Consider the following 15,675-nt stretch of genomic DNA (forward strand, 5'->3'; position numbering starts at 1 on the left):
TCTTGAAGTCATTAATGGTTTAGGATTAGAGTGTCCCAAGGACTGTCTTCTCATAATACATCTGCCCAATCCTTCATCTTCAAAGGCTCTACTCTGGATGCCCCTATCAAGTGAAATGAGGTGGGTAGCCACAAGTAAGAGGGCTTCTCAAATATGCAACCCCACCTACAAACACTCTTCCCAAAAAGGTATACCTGGCATCCATATTCATGTTCCTGAAGCTGGAGTATCTCTTCTCCAGGCATTTCAATAGTTTTCTACTCAATTTTATTTTAAGTGCCTGCCCTATATGGATTGTATATATTTCTGGTGCTATTTATTAACAGCATGTTACTCTTTCCCCCTCATTTTACTGTTTTTGCTTTTTTCTGGCAAAAATCATATACCAGCACTACCCAGGCAGTCTCAATTCCATCTCCTTGGCAAAAGCCCAATTAAAATGGGTTCAAATATTTAATAACTTCCAGATGTGTCTGTAGTTAAAAGGCTACCACCTCACTAAACTAATGGCATGATCAAACAATATTATACAAATATTTGAGATAGAAGCCCACAGCAGGCCTAAGTTTCAGTTCTGTGAAAAGGTATTCATTCCCCTCTCAGATTTTTCTGAATGTTGTAAGACAGTCATCTGAGTCCCATGGATATATAAAAGGAGTCTGAGTGGACAAATAAAATCAAATTTTAGCATCTGTTTCATTTATTTCATAAACAAAGTAATCCAGCATAATAACCAGTACCCTGATTCGCACCACTGGAAGCCAGTGCAAGTCATGGAGCAGTGGTATTATATGGGAGTAACAACAATTGCCAAAAGCTGCCCATGCTGCCACATTCTGGACCAGCTACACTTCCAAATGCTCTTCAAGGGCAGTCCCACATACAGTGCTTTACAATCATTCAAGCGGAAGGAGATTTAGGCATGCATCACTATGAGCAAAGGAACAGCAAGCAAGATGAACCTGTGCAAAGCCCCCTGAACCACAGCTGCCACCTGCTCTTTGAGAAGCCATGAGTCCAGGAGGACCCCTGAAATTGTATACTAATTCTGACTGGGAAGTGCACCTCCAGGCAGAGTTAAATACGGAAAATCTCCAGATCTGGAGGCTTTAAACCCCACAGCTATTTGGTCTTGCTAGGGTTGACCTGAAGCTTATTCTCTTCCATCCAGACTTTTACAGCTTCCAGGCACTGGGAAAGAACCTCAACAGCATCACAGCAGAATACAGCAGAAATCTATCATCAGCATACTGATACCGCACCCCGTACCGACAGATGATTTATAGGAAGCCCAGTGCTTCATATAGATATCAAATAGGAGTAGGGTTTACTTCTTATTGCCTTGTTTTACCCCTTATCACCTTGGCAACGGAGCATGCATATCTCCATCAAAGTCTACACAGAGGGAGGGTGGAAACCAAGGGCACTCCACACAGCAAGGGCCTCAGGACCTCTCCCCTCTACCAACAGCGACTGGAACTGGCCTCAGAGGACAGAAAAGAACCACTGAAGAAAAGTGCCTCCCACTCCCAGCTCCCTCAACCACCCTAGAAGGACAGCATGATCAATGTTATCAAAGGCCACTGACAGATGGAGGACAAAGATGGATACACTATCTCAATCCTGAGCCTGCCAAAGGTCATTGACAAGTACGATTATTTCAGTATTGTGATCAGACCTGAAACCTGACTGCAAAGGGTCTAGATAATCTGCTTCTTCCAGGGCCCTCTGCAGCTGTAAACTGACCATCTTCTCCATAACTTTCATTAAAAAGGGAATCCTGGTGACTAGACAAAAATTGTCCAGGTCTGCTGGGTCCAGCGATGGCCTCTTAAGGAGGCAGCAGACAACGACTTCTTTCAACACGGGTGGCACCTCCCCTTCCCTCAGAGAAGCATGCAACACATGGACTTTACCACATGTCACCTCAGGGGGGAACTAAATCACCAAGAGTGACAGGAATCTAAAACACAGGTGGCCAAACTCACAGCACCCTGCTACTTCATCAGGGCTAACAGTTTCAAACTATTCCCAGATAACTAGTCAAGCCCCTGTCTCATGCAACTTCATAGGATCTGTACAGCCAGATTCCAACTCCAAGCAAATCCAAGTGACTAAATCCAAGTGACTTTATCCAACAAATGCTTAGAATAGTCCTCAGCAGCCCTGGAAATGTTCCTCTAGCCCCTCCTTATCCAAGAGGGACTGGGTTACCCTAAACAGCGCCCGTAGTCAGCTCTCTGTGGACACAATAAGGGTGGAAAAACAACATTTTGCCACTCTTATCACCACAAAGTGATCCTTAAGAAAGACTGTTACTTGTGTTTGATCAGGTTCACTCTTCGTTTTCCTCCAGAGGCCCTCTAGGCATCTGTTACGTTGCTTCATCACCTGGAGCTCTTCTGAAAACCAAGGGACCCTTGGGAATCCACATACCTAGGTGCAACCCAATCCAAGGTCAATGTTGCCTTCTCATTCCAAACGGCAACTAGAACTTCAGTCAAATTGTTTTGGGAAGCTTATGATTAGAAATGGGCAAAATATTCCATACTTAGAACAACCAGTTTGGGATGGTCCATCTCCAGAACAAAGTACATATTTTTTTTCTGGACATGAACCCCAAACATATGACTTTGCTCCAGACCCCACCAAAAACATGTTGTGGACAGAAGTTGTTTCAGGTGGGGACAGCAGGAAAAAAAAGGTCACAGTTAGCAATGCATGGCAGGGGTAGCTGAAGTAAGGAAAGGAAAGGTGCAAGAATAACGGTAAGAATGTGAACACAAAGGTCATGGAAAGCAGGATGGGCAAGAAGGTTTATTCGATCTCATGGGTCAGGAAATAATTCAGTCTCATGAGTTACGTAATCTGTAGTAAAGCAAAATGGCTCTTTAGTCTCTTTGTTTTGTCTTTATAGAATAAATGTTATATTGGCTTAAGTAATAACCTCAGTATATCTTATTTAAAGAATATCTCATAGGTTATAGCGGAAGACAATTCTCTACATTTCTACAATAGATCAACTATTTTCTTCCCTCATAACATTTAGAAGAACATAAGCAGTGACCTATTGAGCAGTCTGCTCTCACACTGGTCACCCAACTTCACAAGGAGGCCCACTAGTGTCGCAGCAGATGGCCTTCAGAGGCAGTTACGCTGCCATCAAGTCTAACAGCCATTAATCCCCATGTCTTCCACAATTGGTCCAACCATTTTTTGAAGCCAGCCAAGCCAGCCTGCACATTCGTGTGTAAAACAAAATCCCTCTATCTGTCCTGATTTTTCCAGGATTCAGTTTCATTGGATGACCTCTGGTTGTAGTATTTTGGGAAGGGGAACATTGCTTCTCCTTGTCCACTTCATCCATGCCATGCATAATTTTGTACACCTCCATCACATCCTCCTTCATTCGCCTTTCTAGACTAAAAAGCCACAAATGTCACAACCTTTCCTCACTGGGCTGCTCCAGTCCCTTTGTAAGACCCTCCGATCAAAAGGTTCACAGAACCCCTTATTGAAGCATCTTCCACCAGTCTCTTATCGGTGGTAACAGACTTCGTGTTGCCAGATGGGAGGGGGTGCCAGGTTGGAGTGTGAACTGCATTGTTATGGCTAGGGATTTATGGCGTTAGTACCCCAAGGCCATGGAAGGGAGATACATCAGAGAAGCCAGCTGGATTGGAAAGGGGGGTGACATACTCTAGTGGGAAGAGGAGTAAAGGCTAATTAAGTGAATGTAGTTCTAAATGTAGGTTTGAGCAGGAATTCTCCATTCGCAGCTTTCTTCTTGTACTGGTCATTTCGCTTCATTAAAACAGTAGAAAGAGCTTGGCCTCACGACTGTCATTGTATGAATGCTTGAATGTGCCAGTGCTTACACTTGATCATTTTAATTGCCTTCCTCTTAACCTTCCAGATGTGGTCTCATCATTCCAGATGTGATCACATCATTGATTTATAATAGAGCATTATGATATTGGCATCTCTATTTTGGCATGGGGCTGGGTTATTTGAGGGACCACCTCTGCCCAATTACATCTATCCCTCCCATCAGGTCCAGAAGAATGGGCATGTTTTGGGTCCCATCCACTGAGGAATGTCATCTGATGAGACCCAAGAGGAGAGCTTTTTCTGCCATGGCACCCACCCTTTGGAACATCATCCCCCCCAGGTCAGATTGGTTCCAACGTTATTGGCCTTTTGGAAGCGCCTGAAATGTGGCTTTGCATCTTGCCTGAGGATCCAGTAGTGTAGTGTAGAGCCTGCTAAATGGCTATATTATTAGTACTGGATTGCACTCTTGCAGATACAGGTAGTCCTCAACTCATGACCATCTGTTCAGCAACAGTTCAAAGTTATGGCAGCACTGAACAAAAGGACTTATGACCGGTCCTTGAAGTTATGGCCAATGCAGCACCTCTGCAACCTTGTGATCAAAATTCAGGTGCTTGGCAGCCTGCCCACATTTACAACCACAGGGGTGCTTCAACTCCCCCCACCCACCTATCTCCCCCCATCTATGACCTTTTGGCCCCCTGCACTCCATAGCCCCTGCCGCCCTAGCTGATTTTTACTGTCTTCTTGCTCCCGCTACTGACCAAGCATGCACAGCCCAGCCCTTCGCAAGGCAGCTGCTGGCTACACAAGGCTTTGTTCTCAAGGTTGTACATAGCGGTTTCTTTGCACTGCGCTGCTGGAGCTTCTCGGGGCGCAGCGGCTTTGCGCCACACTGTTGGAGCTTCCTGGGACACTGCAGCTTTGCACCACGCTACTGGGCCGGACTGGGGCAGCCGAGGCTTCCAAAGGAGGCTCCAGCTTTGCACTGCCAAGAAGCCCCTAAGCTGCAGCATGGCAAGCAGCCACAGAGCCGTGTGGTCCTGGGGCTGCTTGCTGCTCTGCAAGCCAAAAGGGCAGAGATGGGGGAAATAAGCAGTCAGGGGGAGTTGAAGGGAAGGCAGTCCCTTACCTTGGAAGAACCGAGGTTCGGGGCTGGGAGGAACCAAGCCCAGAATGACTTGGATAGGGGTGGATCCTCACCTAATGACTGGTGGAATTCACTTAATGATGGCAACGGGGAGTACCAAGATTGCTGTCACTAAGCGATGCAGTCACATGATGTTGCGTTACAACTGCATTGCTTAGTGATCTAAATTTCGGTCCCAATTGTGGTCATAAGTCGAGGACTACCTGTAATGTTTTTAATATTTTTTAATATTTTTATTATTTTTAATGTGTTTTAATGGTTTTTGTTGGTTATTTTTGTCTGTTTTAACTCTGTGAGCCACCCAGAGTCACATATGTGAGATGGGCTGCTATATAAATTGAACAAATAAATAAATAAATTTTCAATATCGCACAAAATCCCTGGGAGTCGAGCAGCATATACATTTAATTAAAAATTATTTTTTCTTATTATCCCAACATGCTGTTGGCCTTTTTTACAGTGGATGCACACTGTGTCAACACCTTCACTGAACTGTTTACCTTTATTCCAAGATCTCTTTCCTCATCAGTCACTGCTAGTTCTGATCTTAGCTTGTATGTGCAATGAGGCTTTTTGGCACCAATCTGCATTTGAAAGGGATGAATCCAAAATCATATAGCAAATATATAGAGGGATTCTCATTCAGTTTGGGCTTCCAGATTCCTGCTAGGGATACTCCCAGGAATTCACTTCTAAATTCATGAGATCAATGTTGAAAATCTGGGAAGCGCCTTGAAGCAATGTATTTCTGAAAGATTACTACAGAACAAACGTCATTATGCCATATATGCAAATATTTCTAAAAAACTGCAGATCAAACTTCCGGAAACAGTTCTAGACTGAATGAGGAAACTTGTCAAATGCTTTTTAGATTTTAATTCTACTAACCTTTTATATCTTGTCTCTGTATATCAGCAGTATAGACAGTAACATCTACTTACAACCCAAACACTTCAATTAATACTTAAGATCACGTTAGAATCAAGTCATTGTGAGAATTTAAGAAGAAATCAAAATCTAGGCAAACCAGATTACCTAAAAGATTTGTTAACTGAGGTTGTCTCAAGCTGTCCTGTGATTTTGATGATGCAACTGAAGATGCCAAGTTAGTTGCTTTTTTTTGAGCCTGCAAAGATACAACACAGACATTTCACACATGTAATTAAAGAAAATAGGTAGTTAAAAAGCAATAGTCCATATTAAAAAAAACATATAAGCTAAGTAGCTGAGTTCCACATCACAGTCAGTCATGGTTTGTTTTAACCATAGTTATTGGATACACCACAACAGCTTCATTCAGGCATCATGCTAAACCATAAACCAGGAACACATATTTCTCATAGCAAGGTACGAGTATGTCCAGTGATGTGGTGACATCACTGGGGGGTGAAGGTAGAGTAAGGTAAAAATGTCTTCAGACTTTTTTTGGAAGGGTTTCATTTTGGGGGGAAATGGAGCCTTTAAAGCAAATTTCCTACTGAGCTGCACATTCTCTGTAGCAAATATACACAGAGCATGATTTGAGAAAGCAAATGCAATCCTAAATATCTGAGCTGAAATATCTTGTACCTGGACTAGCTCAGACATGGCAATTTCTATTCATTAAATTGAGAAAACATATTGTGCCCCTGGTTTAGTTTTGGATTATAAACTAGGATACAAAATCTGGAACAGATCCTAGTTTTATATCCTTATTTGTATTCCAAAATTAAACCTGTTTCCCAGTTCAGATAAGATTCAACAAAGTCTGGAGATCTTCAGTTCTGTCAAAGGAAGGAGTAAAAGGAAGAACATAAAGTCCATAACTCACTTTTTTTTTGGTTTATTAGACCAAAATCATTATGTCTGATCAGTACTTTAAGTGCTAGACTCATTCCAAACTCCTTCTGATGCAATCTCAAGATAAGGCTATTTTATTCTTGTATTAGTTAACTGAAGAGTGACTCTCCTTCATTCAGAGTTGACCTTCAACCAATTATATTCAATTTTACATCCTAACCCTTTATAATCACATTGAATTGGAGCATAGAGTCAGTAATTTCCAACCCTTATTTCCCATCTTTCATTTTTAATATAAATTCTTTATTCATTCTCAACATGCAAATCACTACAAATGACATTCAACCATTAGCTACAGTAGATAATTCAGATATCACATTAAAGTTTATGACTAAACTGTTAGTTAGGATGAGAACAAGCCACAGTAAGCCAGGAATCATGTACTGCCCTCTATGATTTCTTTACTGGGTATGTGAGGGCAAATTGGAAATATCCATTTAAATTGTTTTTAACATAAAATAGCATTATGCTGAAATCCTGAACTGTGGTTAATCTTGCCTATGAGTAATGAAAGCAAAACAGCTTCATAAATTGCAATTAATATAAAATAGAAATGAAGTTCTTGGAATTCTAATTCCCTACAGTTTGTTGTCACATGAAACTGAATGAAGCTCATCTGATATAGTAGTTTTAAATGAATACACATCTAAGCCAATAACAAACCTCATTTTTACAAAACCAAATTTTTAATAATAGTTCCTTGTAAGTGAAAAAATGTATTTTAACAGAAAGTTGATATAACCATATTGATAAAACAGTAGTTATATCAATGCTGCATAATCATACCCAATCCTGCATCATTAAAGAAAATAAATTTATGAGTATTTTTGACCTTGTGAATCATACCTGCCCAAAAGAAAATGGTGGCTGGGTTACTGATGTGTGACTAAAAGTGCTGACAGGTTTAGAAGAAGAAATTGGAAGTCGATGTGATACACTGACTGATAACTGAGTTCTATTTTGCTGTATAAGTTGATCTCCAGCAAAGCTTCCACTTGAAGCTACAGACTGAGCTGATGAACCAATGTTGGGATGTACTGTAGCAGAAGAACTCACAACAGTAAAGCGATTACTTGAGGGCATATTTGAACCAGGTGACTGTCCAGGAGACGCTGAAAATCCTGTTCTACCTTGGGAAAGGTTTCCTTGGTTTGGGGATAAATGTAATACAGCAGGAGAGGATTGTTGTAGTGGAACCTGGCCACCAACAATTTGAGAAGTTCCATGGTTGACTATAACTTGGTTTCCAGATGGAGCAAATGTCTGACCAGAAACTAACTGTACAGCATTCTGATTATTCAGCATTTGTCCTGAATATGCTTGGTTACTTCTGAGCATATTTGTAGAGTTTCTATTTAACATAACATGCTCAGTGGATACTTGGCTGGGAACAAGTTGTGAAGGCTGATTCTGAAGAAGCTGTCCATTTACAGTCTGAACATGGTGAACTGGATTGGGATTTACAGAAAGACTTGTGGGTATAAGAAACTGATTCTGAGGTGCATGAGGCTGTCCCATTGGAGAATGGATAACAATGCTACCACCAGCATTACTTACTGTTTGGGGAGTAACTGATTTTCTTGAATTTTGTTGACTAACAATATTAACAGACATATGTGGACCAACTACTGAATTCTGAGGTGAGTTTGATGAAGCGAAGGGAATCCCTTGTTGTACATGATGCTGCTGTATTCCTAAGCTATTTACATTGTAAGTGGCTTGCTGTCCCATCTGAATTGGTTTGGGTTGAATATTGATGGGAATTTTGTTAGAATTTGGGGCAAGACCTCTCTGTATAATGATGTTGTGTACAGGCAAAGATGCCTGAAAATTTGTACTATTAAATGGAACAGTTACAGGTTGTGCTACTGGGCTTGAATTTGAAGTGCCAAATAATGAGTTGCCGTTAGGGGTTTGTCTATGAACCAAAAGTCCACCGCTCATATTTGCAGGTGGTTGCTGTCCACCACCCTTCAGTATAATATGAGATCCTTCAAGATTATTTATGGTCATCATAGAAGGTTGATTACTAAATGAACCAATTAATTGTATTTGTCCAGAACTACCAATCTGACTGTTTGACAAATGCTGACTGGGAACACTGATCCCCACGTGTTGCATAAAGCCATGTTGCACACCAACTGTATTGCTTGTAAAAGATGCTCCAACTGGTGGCTGTACTACTTGAGTAACTCCTATAGGTTGCAGCGTTTGACCTGAGTAATTAGAAACATTAGAAGCCTGAGTAAAAGATGCTGATGAGGAAGGATGAAGCTGAGTTTGTGCAAACTGTTGGTTGGAGCCTATGCTGGCATCCAAATAAGCCTCTTCTGCCAAAGTCTGCTCAGTAATATTAGCTTCCTGCAAAGATTTCTGGAGGATATCAAAAGGCTGATCTTCACTGAGATCAGGCAATGGAGATGATTCAAGTTCATCATCAAGAAACTGAAGGCTACTTGGCAGCTGTAGTCCATCACTAGACCCTTCTCCAAGCTGACCACCAACACCTTTGATTGATGATTTAGGATCAGAGCTCTGAAAGGAAAAAAAATACAATAAAAACGTCTTCAATCCTTTTTAAAAATTTGCCAAATGTATGGTATAGCCCATTATAATTATTTTCCTTTTCACAGGTTCACTGTTAGAAGAAACATCACTGTTATGCAATGCTGTGAAATAATCCTGGCACTTTTTCAACAAGGTTATCAGACAGCATTGTTGGCATATGCTCACGTAATTCCCACAGAGATCCTGTACAGGGTTAGTTAAAAGTAGCCTGAGAACTCTGAACCCAACAACAAGAAACTCTAAAGCTGAATCCAACAAGTCTGCTTTTAATCACCCCACTTCATAACAGGATGAGGATACTAGTACTGCAAAATGTATAATTTGATGGCAAGAGCTTAGTCTAACAGCATACGAGCTCAGCATTCTCCTCTTTCTTAGCCCCTGCATTCAATCATTTTAATGTTGCAGATTTACAACTGCAGTATTTATTATGAGGTATTTAAGACACAAGCAGCATATTAAAGAATGAGGCATTAGTATTCTGCCTCAATATTTATAAATAATTCTAACTTTATATAAGATCATCAAAAAGTTATAGCTGTTTACGTTCTATATTTTTCTTTAGAGAAAAATATAAATCTGACTCAGGAGAAAATTAGATCAGACTAAAAGAATGTAGAGCTGATCAAACCACTCCCAGTGGTCCAGATCTAAAACATCTCTGCACACTCCTAATACTATACACACTATACAGCAGGTCCCCGGTTTAAGAATGTCCCAGTTTATGGACGACTCCTAGTTAAGAATGGACACCCATGAAGACTATTATATTAAAAAATGGAGTTAAGTACAACGTGTCAGGTTAAATACACAATACTACTTTGTATATTACTATGTTTAAGATGTTTTAGTGTATTTGGAACTGTTTCTTAAGTGTTTTATATGGATAGAAAAGTAAAATAAGACAAACATTTGACTAACTAATGCTAAATAACTGTTCTGACTTACATACAAATTCAACTTAAGGATAGAGTTAGGAACAGATCTCATTCTTAAACCAGGGGCCTGCTGTATATATCAGCAGTAACACAGAAATTCTATAATATGTTAAACTTTTATCTAGTTGCAAATCTATCATGACATTAAACATTAGGGCTTTGTCATGTCATGAAGTCACACTTTGGATCTGAAGGAAAAAACTACTCCAGAGTATGTACAGGGCCTTTATGGCAATTCCTTAAAGCAGCTTGGTCTTCTCCAAGGACCACACAGCTGCCCTCTGCAGCTGCAGCATAAGCTCTGGAAAATATATGTTTTGTTTACAGAGATGCTACATGGGTGCCTAAATGCAGTCCGAAACACCCTTCAAATGTGAAGCACTGCACAGCCCTCCTACACATCATCTCACTCTGTACTATTTAGCTAGCAGGAGTATCAGTGCATTAACCCACACATCAGAGTAGCAGATTAAGCAAACAAAGCCCAGAGAGTAGAAAGTCGTCAAAATCATTATTCGTTGCTAGAATCTGCTATGTCTGAATTGCAAAACTAGAAGGGATAAGGAAAAAACAACATAGTATGACTTCAACGGAGCTACAAATTCTGCTGTAACAGATCAGGTATATTAAGAGGTAATTCTAGCTCACTTCTATCTGTCTCATAATCCTTTCTAATAGACAAAGAGGAGCAGCAGAAATTTTAGTAACATCTTATCGACTTCTCATGGTAAAACTCAAACTACTTGCTCAAACTAGATACTCCTCAGTTTCTGAATTCCAGCAGTTTGCATACATGGGCTGAATAGAACTCATAGGACTAAATACTTTGTGGGGGAATGGCTTCCCACTGCAATTCATATCAGGTGTATAAATAAGGTGAAATCAAAATCTGGGAGTATAACTATTCATAAATATCACTGATAAAAAAATTAGTAGTATATATACAGACAACATAAGAACTTGATCCTATAAGGTAATCAAGTCCTGTTTTTATTCCATTCAATTATATATAGTATAAACAGTCTATAGAATCTACAATAACATTGTATATTTTTTCTCTATACTTACACTGGTATTGGCGAAAATGGAATTCGAGTTGGCTGCAGAATATCCTACATTACTCAAGTCTTCACTGTTCTGTGACAACACAAATATATAAAATCGTCTTAAACTAAGAGCAATACATTTGGGACACAACTGTCCTCATACTCTGACAAGATTCTGACCTTTAAGGGCAAAAATCCAACATTGAATCCTTCCTCCCACTACCTTTCCACCACTTTCTGGCTTACTCTTTACAGCTTCAGGAAACTAACCTTAGAAAGATTCAAAGGGAGACATGGGGAGAGGCACAGGGCAAGATAGGAGAAGCTTTGGATATAAGGATTTTAAACCCTCCTAGCTCTCTGCCACATGGACTTTAAAAGGGCTAAAATGTAGATTACCTCTTCTACATTTATTACCTCTCATTGAGTACAACATTGTGCACAGCATAATGAGATTTCTTTTAAATGGAAAGAAAAAAAAGTCAGGCGGAACTGCAACCCCACACTTCGACCATGCTGTGATAAAGCCTGCAAGTCTTTGGATTTACTTAAGGCTCTGTGGGTACACTTCCAGCAACCCCAAACAATTGTTAATAAAATTAAATTTACAATACGATAACAAAAATAACTTACAGATTTACTGCCACCTCCGTGTAGAAAATAATTCAGCGCCTGTGGATCTCTAAAAACATATAAACAAGAAAGGTGAGATGGACCAGTTTAGACATTTATTAAAACACTCTAAAACATAAATGTTGTTAAAATTTAAGTTGTTTCAGTAGGTAGCAACACATGGCCTATCTCCTCTAGGCTTGGAAGATTAGCAGGGCTGGACCAGGTTAGCACTTGGATGGGAGCTACCAAGGAACAGCAGGACTGTAGGCTAACCTGGGAAATCAAATAACATCCCAGAAAGCTGCAATGGTAAAACATTTTCATATTGTTACCCCAAAAAGTGCATGGTTGTGACCCTGTAATCATCCGGAGATGAAGTTGACTTGAGGACTTTTTAATGTTTAAAATATAAATTGGCATATAAACAAAAACAATTCCTTTGAATTATACTGTGACTGTGTTCCCCAACTGTCTAATTTAGAGTATTCAGCTACTGTATAAGCAAAAATGGTAGCTTATTTTAGAAACATATCAATAAAGTACATTGTTATCCTTCTTTTTATAGGACTTAATTGCTACTACACTGTTATTTGCCAATGGCTTATTCTATCAAGTCCAGACTGAAATTCATGTATTTTATCTTTTGGTTTATTCTGGTATTTTATACGGCCAAGATAATTTCTATATTTGTATAAATGATACAGTGCATTATAATTGGTAGTAAAAATTGTTTATCTTACATGGTGGAATTTTTAGTATATGTATACCCAGTGAATTTTTCAGACAAATGCATTTCATTCTTTGCCAGTCTTCTATAGAATGAGATCTGCTAGAGCAAGAAAGTTACAATCCAAACCAGTGATCAACTTCTGGCTGACCATCTAGTGCCTGCTAGATGCTCAAAAAGAATGACTGATTCACTAGATGGCTGTTATTTAAGCTCACTTACAACACAATTGGAGATTCTCAACACATTAGTTATTTCCTGGTATATGTTTTCTCTTCCATGAAATTCTACATTGAGGTATAGAAGGCCTCCCCAGCAATCTTCCATCCAACATTGACCAGATACAGATCTGCATAATTTCTGCAAGACTGCTACATTATCAGACTGCCCTGGAATTAAGAGATCTTAGATATTCGCTTTTGTTTTTTACATTTAAAATAGGTAAATGGTAAATAAAAATTATGGGAAGTAAATAAATATATATATGAAAACATTTACCAATATGAAAGTGACCATTTTTCCTTAAATAATTACCAGTAAATCGGAAGAGGGAAAGTCTTGTCCTATATTCTCTGAGAATGGAAACAAGTGAATGGGTGGCAATACAAATGGATGCAGATTTTGCTGACAAAAATCACGGATGCCTTTAAAAATTAGCCTGAAATAATTAGTTATTGCTTGAGAGGAACTTCCCTAATGAATTTTTATTTATAGTGCTAAACGAGGCTTGCCTCATTTTACTTTCCTATGCTGTCAGTTACTGTATTCCCTTGCCTTATCGCCATCCAATTTTGTTCCCTTTCCTCTCCCCTTTCTAGTGCAACTACCTTTTCGTGTTTTTATTCTTTTTTGTTGTTTCAACTGGAAGAAAGGTGAATTTGTGCATGTCAGAGTGGTTTGTGAGTTTGATCCTGCCTTTTTCGGAATGCAGCTGCTCAAAGTTATTTATAAAAACATGCATGTATGCATATACAAGTGTGTTGTATGCACATCTTTGTTGGGGGAGGGAGATGGGGGGGATCTCCAGGATTAGTTTCAGCTGAAGCTGGCAAACCTAAGACCACCAGACAGTATAGGATGTTTAGCTCTGTGTATTTTCCTTTTCTACTTTTCTTTTGTGGATGGGTGTCATCTTAAATTTAGGGTCATCTTTCAGGTAAATTGAGTAACTTTGATTCAGTATGATTTATTTATGCATTATTAGTGACAGAATATTATGATTTCATATAATAAATTCAAAGGAACTCTAAAGCCACTTTAGATAATTATAATTGAAAAAGTAAAGTTGTAAATATGTGAGCAAATAAAAATCAATAAATAATTGATACGAATTTCATTTCATTTACATAACATATATGAGAAGCAGAGGTAAATGCTCAGCAGAACACCACTCTCATTAGAAAGTGAGTTCTTTTCACTAGTTCCTCTTTGCTTCTACAGGTTACTATGCCCCTAAAAAGCTGTTTTAAAAACACATCTGGAGCAGTGAAGAATGGCAAGTGATGCTGGGAGCTGCAGGGAATAAGGGGAATGCGGAAAAACCACTTCCTTTCCTACTTCCCTTTGAAGGAAACCTGTTCTGAATCCTGATTCCCTGGAAAAATGAAAGTATTCAGAGGGTAAAGTTTGTAACTGAAGTTGCTTATCAGCTTTCCTTTTGAAGTGAATTTTGAATATTTTTCAAAATAAAATAAAATAAAATCTTACCCGATAAGATCAAAGAGACAGGATTCATCATCATCATCATCCATGACAACTAAGAAGAAAATAAGGCATTCATATTGTATCACAAAACATACTTCAAATTTTCTTTTAAAAAAAAGACTTTGTGTAAGAAATTACAAATATATTTACTACAGAAGCATTTTTACCATTCTAAGTTACTATACTAGAAGGCAGCTATGGCAAACCACTTCCTTAATGCTGCCAAGAAACTTATACAAGTCAAGCTTGACTCAAGGGTCTCTTTTAATTTATCATAGGCTACATGCAGTAATATGGAAGCTAATTTTCCTTATTAAGAGTTGCCCTTGCTTTCCTCCACCCGCACTTCTCAAGAACTACTCAGATCTGTTCCAAAGGTCATCCCAATCCTTCAGATATTTGGGGAGATATGCAGGTGGATGTAAAGGGTTAGCATTAGGGTTATGTGCTCACTTCTAGCACTAATCTGTATCTGTTACCCAAGCTAGGTATAGATTTATGGGTTGAACTATGTCTTATCTCTGGACTGCAGCCTAAAAAGTGGAAATGAACTGAAGCCTGATCCGGTTTAGATCAGAATTCCACTTCATATTGGTACTATATTTCAGCAGTTTTTATTCCCCAAAACGCTGTCATGGAAAAAAATGGAGATAGCCAAAATGTAATGTGGCTACCTTCCCCAATATATTTAGCTGTTTACGTCCTGTAGAGTAGGTGTGGCCCTAAATCAAACAGTGGCCTACACATGCATCATTTGGGGTGGGCTTTTCATTTTGTTTGTTTAGCCTTTGAATGCCTTGTTTTTATTGTATTTCTAGTCCAATTCACAGCTTTATACTGCTAGGTGATTTTTGTCACATGCAGTATTATACAAAAATGCAGTGCTGGGTGTGTCAGGGAGTGTTTCCAGCTTTACAAGTAAAGATGAATTGTCTGTACTGTTTGTTGCATCAGTTATGCTTAATAGATGGCTCACAACAAACAATTCCCAAGCCTCACAGTATATATGGCTATATGCCCATTTAGAAATATATATATATTTCTATATATAAATATAGAATTCTATATTTATATATATTTATATTTATATTTATATTTATATATATATATGTCTTATAACTCAGAGATTCACCAGACCCAGTTGTGTATTCAGTATTTCCTCTCTAACAGATTTTACTACTTCATCCAAATGAATGGCACTGTCTTTCTGGTGATTCTTCAAGCTCATTGTGCCATAGTATGTCTGTGACTAAT

At 39.0% G+C, this 15,675-nt stretch overlaps 1 protein-coding gene across 1 annotated transcript in view; it reads right to left on the minus strand.

The window, feature by feature from the left end:
- Positions 1-15,675, minus strand: part of BICRAL (BICRA like chromatin remodeling complex associated protein) — a 31,013-nt gene that overhangs the window by 8,130 nt on the left and 7,208 nt on the right. The window contains exons 2-6 of the mRNA XM_063302978.1: positions 14,425-14,473; positions 12,009-12,057; positions 11,398-11,466; positions 7,670-9,358; positions 6,020-6,110 (exon numbers count right to left, since the gene is read on the minus strand). Of these exons, the coding sequence (XP_063159048.1) occupies positions 6,020-6,110; positions 7,670-9,358; positions 11,398-11,466; positions 12,009-12,057; positions 14,425-14,468 (1,942 nt within the window). The 5' untranslated portion in view covers positions 14,469-14,473. The remainder of the gene's footprint in view (positions 1-6,019; positions 6,111-7,669; positions 9,359-11,397; positions 11,467-12,008; positions 12,058-14,424; positions 14,474-15,675) is intronic.

Source organism: Candoia aspera, chromosome 1, assembly GCF_035149785.1.
Source record: "Candoia aspera isolate rCanAsp1 chromosome 1, rCanAsp1.hap2, whole genome shotgun sequence".
Lineage (NCBI taxonomy): Eukaryota > Metazoa > Chordata > Lepidosauria > Squamata > Boidae > Candoia > Candoia aspera.